The sequence below is a fragment of the Phaseolus vulgaris genome, chromosome 6 (assembly GCF_000499845.2).
Source record: "Phaseolus vulgaris cultivar G19833 chromosome 6, P. vulgaris v2.0, whole genome shotgun sequence".
Taxonomy (NCBI): Eukaryota; Viridiplantae; Streptophyta; class Magnoliopsida; order Fabales; family Fabaceae; genus Phaseolus; species Phaseolus vulgaris.
This window is the reverse complement of record NC_023754.2, coordinates 7,087,327-7,105,189: the sequence shown is the minus strand read 5'-3', so window position 1 is coordinate 7,105,189 and position 17,863 is coordinate 7,087,327. Positions and strand designations below refer to the sequence as shown.

The window sequence follows — 17,863 nt, the reverse complement described above, 5'->3', positions numbered from 1 at the left end:
AAAACACGTTAACACATCCTCTCTGTTTTTTTAACTAATTGTTATTGATTGTAACTCCATAGTTGCCTGTGGTGTGGTTTAGATGATTAATTGCTCTTTGAATTTGTTGGTTGAGGAACATATGAACCTTAGATGAAGAGAAGGTGGTTGATTTATGTGAGATGGCATGTCTCTAATAAAGACTATACGATTTTATTTTACATTGGTATTTCTTTTTTGTTTTTGAGAATTTATATACCTTCACTGTTTTCTCTCACACACTCCCACTCACCTAACACTCACATAATCTCACACTATTCTTGTTTCACCTTTCAACCTCTCCTCACTCCCAATGGCATGTGCTCTTAATGCTATTTGTTTTGAATGTGCATGCCCTTGCTATCTGTTTTGTAGGGATTTGTTAGAGTTTTTACTTGTGCTGCTCTATCACTGCACCATTAGTGAGACCCACTGATTTTGTTTGATTTGGAATTATAATTTCGGAAAACACCATGCCACCGCATTTTTAAAAGCCTGGTGTGACCCAACACTTTTTCTGTTTAAAACCTGTTTTTTTATATATGCACCAAGCTTTTTTTTTTTAACTTTTTGTTACCGCCTTTTCTAAAAATAATTATTTAAATAACTATATGATTGCATCATCAATTTTTACTCAATAATGTTTTGATAAAATATAAAATCTAAAATCTAAAAATATAATAATTTCAAAATTAAAAAATCAACCAAGAAATATTTTTTCTGATTTAAAAATATCAAGAGATTCTTTTAACACCTCCCTTTTTTCTTCATCTTAGCCTCTTAATTGAATTGCTGTTGCTTTTTGTTTACTGGTTTCAGTAACATTTACCATTTTGAAATTTGTGTACTTTAGTACCTGCAATTTGGAGCAGCTTGCTTTCTGTGCTGAACCTATGCAGATCACGGTTGATGCCGGGCAGGGATCCTAAATAGTTTAAGTTTTTTTTTTAAGATTTTTAATTTGTTCTGTTTAATTGTTTTCTTAAGTTATGAGCGGTTTTGTATACAGGTTGGACACTTCTAAGTGTCCCATTTTATTCTATTAATTCATTATTGATAAAAAAAAAATATTTGAAAATTATTTTGAAATTGACATACTTTGGAGAAATGAGAATACATAATATATTTGAACACGTGAGAATGGGTCATAGTTTTCATAATATCTCACTTGATTAAATAAGTACATGATTCAACTTTTGCAAACTGATGTAATGTTTGAAAATTGTTGAGCAAGATGTGTTTGACAAAAGTTATTTCTGACACTGATTTCAACAATATGTGAGAACCATGTGAAATCTGAACTTTGGTTGCATATGGTCTACATAGTGCTTTGTAATGACTAATGTCATATACATTCATTTGGCCTTAGAAATGTCAGAAGTAAAAGAGAGAAAAGCTTCAATAGAAACATAACTTCAGATTATGAAGGCTTTTCATCAGGTTCTATGTCTCTCAGGATTACATGGCATCCATGCATGCATGCTTAATATCATGATCTCATGTCTCTCATGTCTCTGATTTGATAATTGATATCAAGGAATAAAGCAACTCATGTAATTAGTGAGAGCCTTTTTTCTCCTCTGCAAGATCATAAATTACATTTGAGTTAGTAGGTTTTTGTATTGATCTTCTAGTAGTGTCTTCCATCTTTCAACTTCTTCATCACTTTCACTCCTTTTTAAATGTCAAATTAGTGAAATATCACTTTGTTTTTAAAAACAGTCATCATCAATTTTGCATCTAATTTCCTCATAAATTATAAAAAGCTGAATTTTGTAACTAATTTTAAAGATTGATTTCAAACTTTAAAATTGACATTCCCAATAAATTGACTTTAACATCATGAAAAATAAATGGTTTAGTAACACTTTTTTTTTTATCTTTTAAATATGGTTTTCGATATTATTTTGTAAATTTAATAATTATATTGATTATGTATTTTGATTCATACCTTTGACATTTTGCTTTAACGAAAATGTTGACATGACACCCCTGTTATATTTTATCTATTTTTTATTTGATATTAAATGTAAATTTAATTCCTTAACTATGCAATTAAAGTTTGATATTAAATGTAAAGTTAATTGTTGAATTATACAGTTAAAATAATGAGAGATTCATTTAAAAAGTTTAAATAATAATAATAATAATAATATCAAAATTACAATTATGTTCAAACATATTATTTATTTAAATTAACGTCGTCTAAGTCAATATAAATTTATATATTTGTAACTTAAAATAAGACTCTAGATAAATTTTAATATAAAGGTCTATATATAAATATGAGAAAATATTATGATTCATGTGAATCTAGTTCTCACCAATCAGAGTTTATGATTTTCTACTCTCACTCTTTTATATAAATTTTCTTACACTTAAATCTCTTTTATTTGTACATATTATTATTTATTCTTTTAACTATTTTTCAGTCAAAAAGCAACCCAAGCTCTTGTGTATATAACCTAGAATATGCTATCATTGTCAATATATTTCCTTTATATCATAACCATATAGGTGTCCTCACAGAATTATTTAAATATGTTTCCTTCTACCTTAAGTGTGGAGATTATAATACATGAATTGTGAAATATTTTTTTAAAACATTAGTATCAACAAGACCAACTAACCTAGATCTATATTTAGATTAACATCAATTAACCTGATGCTAAACCGCTCTAATTAAAATAAAATAAAATTTAGTAACAAATTAGCATTGCTTAGCTAACACTATGTAGAGTTTGTACTCAAAAAATCAAAACTAATGGATTAATGTTCATTGATTGTGATGCACATACAATACTATTAACTAATTAGCTTAGCAAAATTGGTTAAAATTTTGAGAGTCATAAATCTAATGGTTTAACTATGGTGATAAAAACACCAAATTCTTTCACATGGTTAAATATAACAAGTCAGTAGATCGAAGCTTTCTCTACAGAATGATAACAACTTTCTCTTTTCTCTATCAGTTAACAACCATGTCATAAAATTATGCTCTAATCTATATACTTTAAAAATATTATATCCAATAATGATCTCACACTAGAAGAAAATTATTTAATAACAACTAATTTTAAAGATAAAAAATAATTAGTCACTCTAGTGAGGAAGTTAGAAACTAATTTAGAATTCAAAGTAACTAGTAGCTAATGTTTGATAACAATTTAGAAACTATTTTATAATTTTTTTATTAATTTATAAAATAGTATATAACTTAGTCACTATAGTGACTAATTATTTTTTGTCTCTAAATTAGTTGTTACTAAATGATTTTTTTAAGTGTCATTAAAGTTCTTACTCTACTGTTAATCATGATTATAATTGCATACTCACCTATGTGCTTGATTTCAAAGTAATTTTCCATGGTTGTGCTTAAGTAGAACACTAATAATGCCTTAGGCCTACATGGTTTTGGGATCTCTTTTATCAAACTTTTTGGGACATTAAGGGGATTTAAAAGGGTGTAAAAAAAAAATCAACATAGTTGACTGGTCTCGAATCTTATTTACAACTCTATTTCGTTGATAGCTTAGTTTCAAGGTGTTGTTAAAGATTTCAGAACAATTGTTAGTACAAAATTTGGTTTTAAAATCTTATCTTATATTACTATGAAAAATTATCTCTCTTCAATAGTTTGACTTTATAAAAGGTATGGGTATGGTGTATGCCATTAATAATGCATTAGAAGCTATTAAAATGCATGATGAATGCATTCATGGTGGAATGCCATAAAATTATATATTAAAGAGGCCATACACTAGATTGTAATTTCCTTCTTTCCACATTGAAAGGATTGATGCCATTTTTCAGCCAAATTCTCAATCTCTATAATGGTAACATGAAAGCTTGCATGGCTTGTAAGACGGTTATGAGGCAAATGGATTCCGTCTTTGATGGTAGAGCTCCCAACCACACACAACCACATAATAAGGAGCATGAAGACCTAGAGTTTGTTTATGGACTTAATTGTAAATATGGGTCTAATTGACCTTTTTGTTTATCTTTGTAGGTCCAATCAAGATGACAACTCTAGAATAAAGGAATGTACAAAGCATACCAAGAAGACCTCTAACTCATCAAAACATAAACTAGAGCTTTAGTTAGAATACCATAAGAAGACTGAGTTTTGATTGACTAGTTTTGGGTCAAGCTTTAGCTTAAATAAATTGTATAAAGTTATTTAGAATTTCATGCACCATGTATTGGGCCTAGTAGCATAAAATAATTGGACCAAATATTTGGGCCAAGTAGCATAGGTTTTTGGGCTTGTATTTGGGCCAATAGGATAATAGGTCTAGTTAGGGTAACAATTTGGCTTCTTTAAGCCCAATGGAACCCTAAAACGTCTAAGGTATAATATAGGACGAAAATTACCTTGGCAAGGAGCACATGGACATCCACATGGTAGCCTAGGAGTGGAGAGGATTTAGCATGGAAGGTGTGAGATAAACATTGAAAGCATGAGTCCACATGGCACCTTCTCATTGGAGAATTTTATTTTGAATTTTCAAATTTGGGCTCCAAAATGTTCAGCCATCTCTCCTATAAATTGAGTTGTTTGGCTCATGGAAGAAAAGTTCAAATATATGAGTGTTATGCTACCAAATTGCAAGCCTAAGCACTCTCTTGTCTAGCCTCTTTAGGATAGACACCTTTGGTCTCATCTTCCACCTCTTCCAAGTGATATGGCCGAACCAATCACTCTCCACACTCTTCATGGCAACTACAAGGAATACATGATTCCAATGGAGTTTTCCTTGACTCACTACTTCCATTAAGTTTCCACCAACTCTCATCCAATTTTAAGAAAAACCCATTTGAATGAAGGAGATGTTCTCACTCTCACCCATGTTTATTGGCTTTAAAAAAGAGGTTCTTAACAAAGATATTTTTTACTAGAAAAAACACAAACAAATTCTTCCTATGATATGTTCTAAAGTTATAAAGCACTATTCTATGCATATTACATTTTTGTCATCATTTTAGTCAAATTATTTGTATAGCTAAATGTTGTTTAATGGTCTTTTATATAGGTTTTATATCTTTGAGTATATCCATATGTATTAAAACATCATTGGTTTTGATCATAGATAATTGCCTAACATATACAAGGGCACCTCTTTTAAAATGAGTTATGTACGCAATTTTTGTGGCTTAGTAGATTGTACTCATTAAAATTTCCTCATTCAAAAGGCGTGCTTTTTTCAATTATTAGACACATTTAGCTAGTTTTTGTGATATTTTATTTACATCTTATGTGTTTATTTTTTTCTTGGAAGAAGGTATATTTTCTAACTACCAAGAGAGGGTTAGGTTTACTTTCTATTTATGATCTTAATAGAGTCTGTAATATTAAGTGTGCTTGATATATGCTAAAATCTCACTTGCAATGGGGTCTTATGATGCAAGCATGTTTTTTTTTTGTGCTAATCTTAATTTGAAAAGCCACAAGCCTTCTTATTTGTGGCCATCTTAAGTTAAGCTTATCATTGAACTCCATGACACTTGGTGCCTAGACTTTCCCATAGAAAAATCAATTGATCTTCTTAACCATATTCACAATCAACTTATAGCCATTGTGAAGGATTTTACACATGAGGGATCTCTGAAAATCCTCATGTGTATCATTCCTAAACTATCAATTCTAAAAGATAAAGTCGTGGTTTTACAGGAAGGTGTTTGTTTGAGTTCCCACATTGATTAAAGATATTGCTAAATAAAGGTATATAAGTATGTGAAAACATCATCTTACAAGCCATTTTTATTAGGTTAAGTTAAACTTAAAGTCCATTTTCAAATATTACATCAAAGCTTATCCTAATGAAATTTGTTGGATCTATTCATCCTCCCTCTATTCCTACGTTAGAGATGTATAGTCCTTGAAATGAGAGATTGTGTTGTTAATCTTAAGTTGAATTGCAATATGACCAAATTATAATATATCAGTGGATGCAGACCTAATCGTACAGGCTAGTTTTATGAGATTGAGTTAGGCTTAAAGCTCACTTTCTAAGATGACATCAAAACATGACCACCCTACATTCTAATGTTTAAGATGTTTGGTCCTTAATGTGGGGAGTTTTGAAGATCCCACATGATTGGAGTATGATCAAAATATAGTATATAAGTGGACGTAAACCTCGTATTACAAACTAAGTTTGTGAGGTTGAGTTGGACTTAAACATTTTGGAAAGAGAAGTCACAAATTTAGTGGTTTAACTATGCTCATAAAAACTTTGATTTCTTTCACATGATTAATGTAACAAATATTCTAAATAAAATCTTTTTATAAGGAATGATCATAGCTTTCTCCCTTATGTGTTGAATACTAAAAATCATGTCTTTAAATTCTTCTTTGATCTATATACTTAAAAAATGTTATCTTTGATAATGATCTCATTAGTAAAGTATTACTCTTATGAATAATCATGCTTATAACTTGATACGACCCAAGTCCACAAGAAGATGACCAAGGATGACAACTATGAAGGGTCATCTCAACAATCAAGGGAAGACCTTATTAGTAGGAGGAATGAACAAGGACCAGAGCACTTAAAGTTCTTCCTACTAGTGTTCTTAAATATTTAGAAAAATGTTGTAAATAAGTTGGGCTCACATGAGGGGTCCAAATAGTAGAATAAGCATATAGTAGGTTTAAATAGCATAATTAGGAGGTGAAAACATAAGAATGGGCCCATAAGAAGTCCATTAGGGTAGAAAGGAAAACCTAGGTTCTAGAATGTATGGAAGGGTGCGGTTTTGACCAAAGTCAAGACCTAAAACCACACCATATTCTACCTTCCCATTCTACCCTATTTTCTTATATTCCAAGGCTCCTAAATCTATAAATAGGGAGGCCTACCTCATGTATTCATAAGTTGAAATTAGAGTAAAGTTACTATACACAAATTGTGTTAGAGTGTGTGAACATTGTCTTCCTAAACCTTTGTCTTATTTTGTGAGAAATTGAGAACTCACAAGTGGCGGCATTCACACTTATCTTGGAGCAAATTACCAATCCAAGTGGTGTGTTCACCTTCTCAAGCTCATCTCCTAAATTTCCTTTCATTCATCTTTTTGCATTCCATTTCCATTTCAATTTTCAATTCCAAAATATGTCTTGTTCTTGTTCTTGCTTCTTGAATTCAATTCGGTCCATATGTTGCTCATCTTATGTTTGATAAATTGTCGCACCATATTTTGTCATTCATCTTCACCATTAATTGTATTTTTCCTTTGGCCTTATGGAAATGAACTTTCACATCTACTTAACACTTGTTAAGTTAATGTCCAGTGGGAATTCTTCTTAGGCTTCTCAACTATAATTGTCGTAAAATCTAAATCTAAGTAAAGTGTCACCAAACAAATGAACCATCCTAAAATAATGCTTAAGATGTTTGGTCCTTAATGTAGGGAGTTTTGGAGATCCCACATTGATTGAAGTATGATCAAAATATAGTATATAAGTGGACGCAAACCTCGTATTACAAACTAAGTTTGTGAGGTTGAGTTGAACTTAAACATGAAGTCACAGATTTAGTGGTTTAACTATGCTCATAAAAATTTTGATTTCTTTCACATGGTTAATGTAACAAATATTCTAAATAAAATATTTTTATAAGGAATGATCACAACTTTCTCCCTTATGTTTTGAATACTAAAAATCATGTCTTTAAATTCTTCTTTGATCTATGTACTTAAAAAATATTATCTTTGATAATGATCTCGTTAGTAAAGTATTACTCTTATGAATAATCATGCTTATAACTTCATGCTTACCTATGTGCTTGATTTCAAGCAGCCTTTAGACTTGTGTTTGATTTCAATGATAATATTTCCTTACATTCAGGTTGTTTTGGCATCTTAGGACTTTGCCAGGTGTAAAATAATTCTTTCAACAAAGATGACTATTTCCTAGTCTTAATGCCAACTCTATTTCATTCATACCTAAGGTTTAGGGTGTTGATTTGATTCAATATTGAAGACGAATTATTGTTGCAAACTTTGATTTTGAAATAATCATTAAAGTGTTGGTTGATCTCTTAGCTTGTATTATTATGAAGAATTATCCTCCTTATAAATTTGGATTTATAAAAGGTATGGGTATGGTGGAAGACATCAATATCAAATAAAAGTTATTAACATTCTTAATGAAAGGATTGATGGAGGAAACGCCTCGACAAAGTTTGATATTAAAATTACTTTTAACATTCTAGATTGTAATTTCCAAGTGATATTTTTTACTTTTGGATTGTCATTTTTAGCTAGATTATCATTCCCTATTAATGATAACATGGAAGGTTATATGACTTGTAAAAAGGGTGTGAGGGAGGGGATCCTCTTTCACCCATGCATATTCATTTTGCTATTTAAAAATACATTTCTTACTTGAAAGAGATCAAACAAATTCTTCACATGGAAAATTCTTAATGTATAAAAGGACCATATATTTTTGTATGTAAATGATATTTTTTTGTCTTTTGCAGTACAAATACCAAATTTTTACATTGCATATGTCATGATTTCAGTTAAGTCGTTAGTTTAGCTACATGGTTTTTTATGCATGTTTATATCTTGAAGTGTATCCATATGCATTAAAACGTCGTTTGGTCATGGATAGTTGCCTTCAACATATCTTGGGGTTCCCTTTTGTAAAGGAGTTATGCATACACAACATTTTTGTGGCTTAGTGGATTATATTCATGTTAAAATTTCCTCAGAAAGGGAAATATTTTTTCTATTGTGGGACACATTCAACTAGTAGTTTCATATTATCAAGTTTGATTATTTATATCTTACATGTATATAATAGACTAGTTTCTATCATAAATGATTTGGAACGTTTTATACAAAATAAATTTAGTTTGGATTGGTAATATATAAAAATAAGAATGTAATTGTTTCTTGGAAGAAAGTATGTTTGTTAACTAGTCAAAGTGGGTTAGGTTTGGTTTCTATTTTTGATCAGCCAATAATATTAAGCATTCTTAAGATATGCTATATTCTTACTCACAATGGGATCTTATGATGTGACCATGTTTCTTCCTTGATATCTTTATTTGAAAAGCCATAAGTTTTCTTCTTTGTGATCAATTTTATCTAACCTTACAAATGAACTCAGGGATAATATTGGTTAGGAATTGGGAAACAATTCTCATATCAATGTTTAAAATGTTATTTGGTGCCTGGGCTCTCCCATATATAAGCAATTCCTATTTGGGCATGAAAGATCTCTGTTTAAACCCCACATTTATCATTGATAAACTACCAATTTTAAATGAGAAAGTCATGACTCTGTAGGAAGGTATTTGTTAGAGATCCCTCATTAACTAGAGATGTGGTCAAATTACATTATATAAATGAATATAAACCCTCACCTTACAAGTTGGTTTTTCATGGTTGATTTAGGCTTAAAGTCCAATTTCTAAGACAATATTGTAGAACATGGGAGCTTTGATGATTCAAATCTGTGTTGAAGGTCGAAGTTGTGCTGCTTTTAGTTTGAGCTTAGTCTAGGGTCTTTAGAATTCTTGTAAAGATCATTCCTAGTCCCTTGCACAAGCTGGTTCAATCTATTTTAAAAGAGAAAAGTGTTTTTCTAAGCAAAGAGAAAAACAACCGGTTGAAACCACGATATAAGCGGTTGTTTGTCACTTAGCTTGATTGGAGGTTTTAAAATTGTTTTTGTCTTGGTTAAATAACTGCCTAACCAATTCAACCGGTTAAAATGACTTTTCAACTGGTTGATTGTCACATTTCATAATAGCTTTTCAAAAACCTGTTGGATCTATTTTCAGTTGGATCAAAACTGTTTTGGCTCATGATTGACAGCCTAGAACAACTAGTTTTAATATCTATAAGTATGACTTCTCTTTGTATTTCAAAAACAACAAGAAAAAACATTTACAGTGAGATTGAAACTATTTTTAGAAGAGATTCAAATCAATTTTTGCAAGATTGTTAAGTAGTTGTGCACTGGTTCAAGGTTTGATCGTATGAGCTTTGTGATTCCTGATTCGGGTGTAATTTGTTCCTTTATGATTCTTGTATTTGTTCTTTTATAAAACTTGTGAAGTGTGTAAACTTGTAAGGTCAAAGGGTGTTCTAACTTAGGTTGTGTGTAAGGCAAAGAGGGTGAGTGGTTTTTATGGTATCAAGATCACCTCTTTGTAGTTGTGTGTATTGTAATCTGTGATTGATTACTAGAGGAACCCAGTGATTGGTTGTGTAATCTCTCTCTCTCACTCACTCCTTATAAACTTTTTGTTTTAATTTTGTTTTGTTGCTTCAATTACATTGTTTGATTGGCTTCCTTGATTACTTATTTTGTCATTGTTGTTAAAACTTCATTCTTATCCAATCTTTTTGAAAATCTTTTGTCAAACAATTCACTCCCCCTTCTTGTTTAAGCCATTGATTCTAACAAATATTAGAGTATATCCTAATGAAGTTTTCCAGGCCTATCAAGCCCCCTCTATTCACATGCTCAAGATATTCAATTCATGATATGAAAAGTTATGTTAGAGATCACACATCAATTATAGATATGATGATATTATGAGATGTTTAGTTCTCAACGTGAGGAATTGTGTTGGAAATCTCACATTAACTAAAGATATGACCAAATTATACTATATAAGTGAGTGCAAACCTCCCCTTTTAAGCTAGTTGTGAGGTTGAGTTGGACTTAAAGTCCACTTTCTAAGATGGTATAAGAGTTTGCCCCATATTCTCGTGCTTGAGATGTCTAGATCTTGGTGTGAGGGATGTGTTAGAAACCCCACATTGGCTACAAATATATTCAAATTATAGTATATAAGTGGGTGTAAACATACCTTTTAAGTAAGTTTTGTGAGGTTAAGTTGAACTTAAATATCACTTTTTAAGAGTGTTCAGAAAGAATAACTACTTTGGAAACTATCCACGGATAGTGTGTTATCTTTTATTTTAGCTTTGTCGTATGTGAAAGGCCATCTAACATAAAATTTAAGATATAAAACCTTTTGGTCTCAAGTTATTCCTCCCTCACAGTCTTTTTTTATTTGATTAATAGATAATAGACTACCTATTAATGACTTTATCCATAAAATTTGTTTTACAATGATATCTTTTTGCAACTTTTATGGTAAAGATGAAGAAAATACACATGTTTTTTATTGTCCTTTTGTGACTTTCATTTGGCAATTGGAATTTATCGGATTTCATGAGTGAACAACAAAGAAAAAACATGATGACCGTAGTGAATTCTATTATGATCCATATTATTTGGATGACTTGGAAAACAAATAATTCTCCCAATCTGCTAATAAATATATTTTTCTTGATCAAGTTTTTTCGTGCATTAAATTTGAAGCTTCTATCTAAAGGTAATGATAGTGTTTCCATGAATGATTGTTATTTCCTTAAATTCCTTTACTTTCTTATCTATGCTTCTTTTGCATATATGATCATTGAAGTAAAATGGTTTCCTCATTTAGGAACTCTGATCATGTCCTTTTTGTGATAACTCTAATCATGTCTCTTGTGACGATTTATTTAGTTAAGGTAATTTCCTCGGTTATTTTTTAGTCCATCAATGTTGATTATGCTCTAGTTATTAATATTGTAGTCATTACTCTTGCAAGATCATCTTAACTAAAAGGGTTATATAACTTGAAGTTGACTCATAATTACCATTTTTTCTTTTCATGATGAAAATGTGGTGTCTTGACATCTTTCATGTTATTCGCATATGCAATTCTTGTGTTGATAGGCTAACTAATTATGAGGTTGACTTACATTCCTAATTTCATAGGTTATGATTTTCTGATGAACTTTCATAGTTTATGATTTTCTTATGAACAAGAAGATCTTCTTCCTTTCCATTTTTCATAACTTTGTTGTTGCTCTTTTCTTATCTTAAGGATTGAACTAATTCTCTTATTGATTTTTTTTATTGTAAAGATATTTGATATGCTTTTGCACATTACCATCTCCACTAAAATTATGTTTAATTACTAAACATACGGAGATGATAAAATTGATTCAATTAGAAAAAGTTAACTCACCAAAATTGTGGGTTAAACTATATTGTTTTATCTACTTATTAGTCTTGTCAGATGGACAGGACTATATGTTGACTTATTAATCTTATTAATCTATATGTTGACTATATGATGGACAAGATAGAACTTTTATTTATTTATTTATTTATTTATTTATTTTAGGCTTAGATTTAAATCATGTAATACTTTTAAAATTTTAATGTTCTTGCAAAAATTAAAATATATATATCTTATTGATATTAGTTTATTTTATAAACTCAATTAATCTAACAATAATAAGAAAGTTTATATTTTAAAACTTAATTTAGGGTATCTATTGATATATTTTATATTTTTTTAATATAAATTTGTAAATTTAAGTTAAATTTTCAAAACAATATTTGAATATCTTTCCTTGTTTTCTCATTTGGTGGCTTGTTATCCACCCATAAGTTAGTCGAACCATAATTTTTTGACTAATTTAGGTAGGAGTTAGAAGGTCTTGACATGTTTTGGGTAAGCTAATGACACTGATTTGTTTGGTTACCTTTAATCATTTGGCATTTACTTATACAGATCCTTTTCTCATTTCATCTTCTTTAGTTATAGATATTTTTCTTTTATTTCTATATTTATGATTTGTAAACCATTATAGGGCTAAGAGGATTTTCTTTTGTAAAATTATAAGATAAAAAAGAGTTCAAATTATTTTTCATTTGTTACTTTTGAAAATAATTCACCTACTATTGATCCATGTGCATTGATTAAGGGGGGGTATGGATCAAAACTAGGTGTAATATTTCCTAAAAGAACAAACATAACATATTATTGGGAAGTCAAATTCTGAATAAACAAAAAATTCAAAAGAGTAATAATAAACCTACATAAAAAAATATTAAATAACAATTAATTTTAAAAACAAAAAATAATTATTTATTATATTAACTAAGTTAGATATTATTTTATAAATTAATTAAAAATTATGATATTATTTTAACTAATTATTTTTTATTTTAAAATTATTTATTATTTAATATTTTTCTTTGTGCTAATTCATGAAGTAACTTAAAGTAAAGTAATCAAGGATTAAGGTCTCACTATGAGTGGAGGATCTTCCTTATCATGTCCATGACTAGGTCCAGGCCCATGCCCATGCCCGTGTCCAGGCCCATGCCCATGCCCATGTCCAGATCCATGTCCATGTCCATGTGCATGACCATTTCCACGACGATGGTTGGCATTTAGGGTATCCCTCTCATTTCCAAGGCTTAAACGTTTGACTTCAGCCAAATCAGTCTTCTGAGTCTTCTTGTTTGCACGAGCTTGACTGAACACCATTGAATAATCAGTGGGCACTCCTCCGGACTTGTGTTCCCACCCTCCAAATTGAGGCACAGACATCTTTGTAGCTTTTTTCTGCATACATTCCAATAAATCTTAGTAACTTTCTTCCTCACTTTTTCAAAATGCATATATAAGTTTAATCCCTTTTCAGTTGTATTGGTTAATACCCCCTTATAAATGCACATTAACCAATACAAGTTCAAGGTTTCAATCAAACTCTAACATATATTTAGATATATAGATCTATCTATAAATATTTATAAAGAAAATGAAATAGACTTCTACAGACTATAAAATTAGTAGATTATTAGTTTATGTGTAAATTTTATTTTATTAGTTACTTAATTTCAATTTATAAAAGATTCTCTTTGATTTTTATAAATATTTATCTAAAGAAATCGATGCTCATCTTGGCCTTGTATTGGTTAATACCCCCTTAATTAATCAATGCACATCAACCAATACAAGCTCAAGACAGAAACAAAAGGTAAATATATAGAAAGAATATGGTCCTTCATTAATACTATTGCTGGAAGTTTATGTAATTTGGTTAATTAAGTTAAAAGAAAAAGAAACTAAAATGGGATTCATTTCCCATTCTAAAAAGTTTATTGACCAAGTTTTAATGGAAACATATTTCCATGTTGAGTTTGTATATTGTCTATAATATATCCCACTGACAACATGGTGATAAGATCACATTGAGGAGGAACTTTGCTGCATCGAGAGAGACTTTGGTTAGACATTCAATAAAATAAAAATAAGAATAAAGATTACAAATAGGATAAAACATCACTACTACTATAAAAATATTAAATAAAAAACATTTTTAAAGATAAAAAATAATTATTTATTATATTAACTAAATTAGATATTATTTTATAAATTAAAACTATTAATATCTAAATTAGATTTTATTATTAATAAATAATTTTTAAATTAATATGTTATTAACTATTAAGATTTTAACTATTAAAGTTTTAGATTCCTAATAACTAAAACTTTGGTAGTTCTTTAAATACTAATTTAAAAATTATTTATTAATTTAAATACTAATAAATTTTTAATTTTTATAATAATATCTAATTTAATTAATATAATAATTAATTATTTTTTATTTTTAGTATTAAATTTTTATGTAATAGTTATCTATTATTCGTAATTAATAATATAATGATATGATGTAGAGACATAAAATTAAAAGGAGGTATAGTAGAGCCATAAAAATATTGTTTTTAAAGTAGAAATGACATTTCATAAAGCCCGTATTAATATTTTAATTTTCAGAAATAAAAATATTGTACCAATGAAAAAGTTTAATGGAAGTCAAATATGTATCTTTTTAGGTAATTAATAGTACTACTTATGTTAGATTCATGAACATACATTTCACTTTTCTTATTAATGGTTTAGCTCTTATTAATGTCATAATGCAAATGTTATAAAGTATGGAAAGACCAAGATTGGTGCATGAAAATTGTAGAAAATTCTATCAATAAATTGTATAAGGCGGGGATTTATGTTATAAATATGTTTCATCAACCCTTTCTTTTCCAATATATATCCATAATATTTTAAGATGTCAAAACATGAGAATTAGCAATTCTATCCAAAATAATTAAATATTAAATTATATAGATATTTACACCTCATTAGAAATATGTATATAGAGACTGAGTTCATATATGTTAGACTGACTAAACTTTTATATTTTACGTATAGGGTTGAAATAATCTTAAAATATTTCATTTAATTCAATTAATTTTTTTCATAGAAAAATAAGATCAAATTCTAAAATTTATCAAAAGGTTAGAAGAGAGTATATTTCCTACTACTTGTATATGTAATTTTCCACTTTCATTTTTTATTCTCTTGTATTTATCTTTTAAGATTTATATATATAAAAAAAATAATAAATTTTTCATCTTGATAAAATTGTGATGATTTTTTATATTTTATTTCTACTTTACAATAAGTACATAAATGCAAACTATTTAACATTAAATGAAAAGTAAGAACACAATTATTAAAATAATAATTAATATTATCTTGACCTTTAAAAAGGACTTATAAATAAATAAAAAGTTCTAAAAATTGGATAAGAAAAGGAGAGGGGAAGGAAGAGTAGAAGTTTTCCACTTGAAATGAAATTATATCATGCATGCATTTTAACACCCAAAAGTAAATGGTCATGTTAATACCAAATCTTTGTCTGTTTATTTGTTTCATTAACCATTTATTGTTGCAAAAACCATTAATTTCTAATGGTTCATAGAAAAAAAATGGAGTTCTCAATTTATTTTTGACAAAAGAAGTTCTAGCCTCCCACCCACACAATCCCCCAAATCATTCACAAGCTTACCTCCCTTCCTTCCATGGGTTATTCAACTTGTGAGCTTGACTCTTGGAATTGGGATCTTTAAGAAATATGTTTGGTTAGAACACTTTTTCAAGATGTATATGCCCTAGTGAGGAGGGTGGGAACTTTCATGTCAATGGGGGTGTTTGAGCTAGGAGTTTTAGAACAATATTAAAAATAATGTCCCTTTCCTCAAAGAGGGTTCAATGGAATTGGGGTATTTAAAGCTAGATGTGTCTTGATTAACTCTAACAAGAGTGAAAGTAGAGCAAAAATTATGGTTGGCCACTCTTCACACCTTTCCTTTTTGTAAATAATGAATTGTTGCATATTAAACCATTGCCCAAAGTTAGGGTAGACACCCTCAATTTAGCTGGATAAAAAGACAGCAACACAACATTTTTTTTAATCTTTTTAATACCACGTTTTATAGTTTTTAAGGAGACATTTTTTTATGCAAAACTTAAATCGTAAAATACTTTACATCAAAATCCTACACATAATTTTTACTTCGTAACACACTATCAAATTTATAAGTGCAAAGAATGATTTATATTACGAAGTGGACTTTAAGCCTAACTCAACTCCATAAAACCGGCTCATAGGGTTGAGGTTTGCACCCACTTATATACAATGAAAGACTCTAATCTCTAGTCGATGTGGGATTTTCAACAATTTACACTCAAAATCAGGCAGACTATTTTTTATTGATTATTGATAAAATAAAGAAAGTAAGATATTTAAGAAATGAAACAGAAATAACTTAGGCATGCGATTTCGATTTAATCTAAATATTATCTACCCTCCATCATTCGTAGTTTAATAGAGTTTTCGTAGGTTAATATAGTTCTCAACATGCATACAAAGTTAATGATTTTCACTATGATCCACAAATAAGATGTACTTTTTCCACTATGAGAATTCTATAAAATCTCTATTACCTTTTCATTTTCTTAAAAGAAGCACAACCATGATTTTACTTCTTCACTTTTTATTTAGTCTCTTCATAAAAGACGGTAAGGGACATATATGAATGAATGATTTAATAAAATTTAGGTATTTAGGTGAATTTATATTTAGTATTTTCAACGATTTTAACTTTAATTGTGATATTTGTAGTTTGTGTTTTTCTAAGTAAAACTAAAGTCATTAACGAATTACTAACAATTTTTATTAACTATTGGAATAGCACAACTTATCTGTGATTTTACAACCTGTAGTACTTACTAGAGGTTTTGTATCCTCTATTACTTTCCAAAAGTTTTTTAAACTCTTTGTTACTTTTCATCGGTTTTTTAAACTTTTGTTAGTTTATGAAGGTTTTATAACCTGTTATTTCTCGGCACCTTGTAACCCCTGTAGTGTTAGTAATTAGTTTTTTTCTTTTCCTTCGGGTTTCAAAACCCTATTAATGTACTTTGTTGTGTAGTGTTAGTAATTAGTTTTTTGCTTTTCCTTCGGGTTTCAAAACCCTATTAATGTACTTTGTTGTCTTGTTTTAATGCACATATTTTTTTATGAACAAAGAATATAATAAAATAAATAGAGCATTTAAGGGATGCTTCAATCCTTATACAAAGTACAAAGAAATGTCTCCACAGAAACATGTTTACAAAAATAAGAACTTTTCACAACAAAGAAAATTTATGTTTGACACCACACTCCCAAAATCTAAAAACTTTGCCCAACATTAAGGCGTTTAGAGTCTCACATGTTGAACAAGGTGTTTTGATGTCTCCAAATCCAATAGGAATGCTTGAAGACTTTGTTGCTGGTTTTTTATGTGTATCTAGTAATCTTTGAATTGTTAATCCACTCTTTAAGATGATCCAAAGTTAATTGAATTTTAATCCTTTTGAAAAAGATGTGTTTTCTAAAGAGTGTGAAATTTCAACCTATTGAAATGTTGATTCAACCAATTGTTTGACACTTAGTGGCTTTTAAAATAAGTTTGAAAAGCTTGACTTTGTTTTGACTTTTCTGTGAAACTGATTCAACCGGTTGTTTCAAGAATTCAACTGGTTGGTTTTATGAAAACCTTAACAGAATTCTGTTAGGATGTTGCAATCTATTTTAAATGATTCCACTAACTTTTAGTTCTTGATTTAACTGCTTT

The 17,863-nt window shown here is 29.1% G+C and overlaps 1 protein-coding gene across 1 annotated transcript; it reads right to left on the bottom strand.

The window, feature by feature from the left end:
• Positions 1–1,028: 1,028 nt before the first annotated feature.
• Positions 1,029–15,941, bottom strand: LOC137833024 (zinc transporter 4-like). Its single transcript, XM_068641418.1, has 3 exons — positions 15,751–15,941; positions 13,143–13,460; positions 1,029–1,598 (listed from the first exon to the last, which is right to left on the bottom strand). The coding sequence occupies exons 1-3, from the start codon at positions 15,763–15,765 to the stop codon at positions 1,551–1,553; spliced, it is 381 nt and encodes a 126-aa protein (XP_068497519.1). The 5' UTR covers positions 15,766–15,941; the 3' UTR covers positions 1,029–1,550.
• Between the last annotated feature and the right edge of the window lie 1,922 nt (positions 15,942–17,863).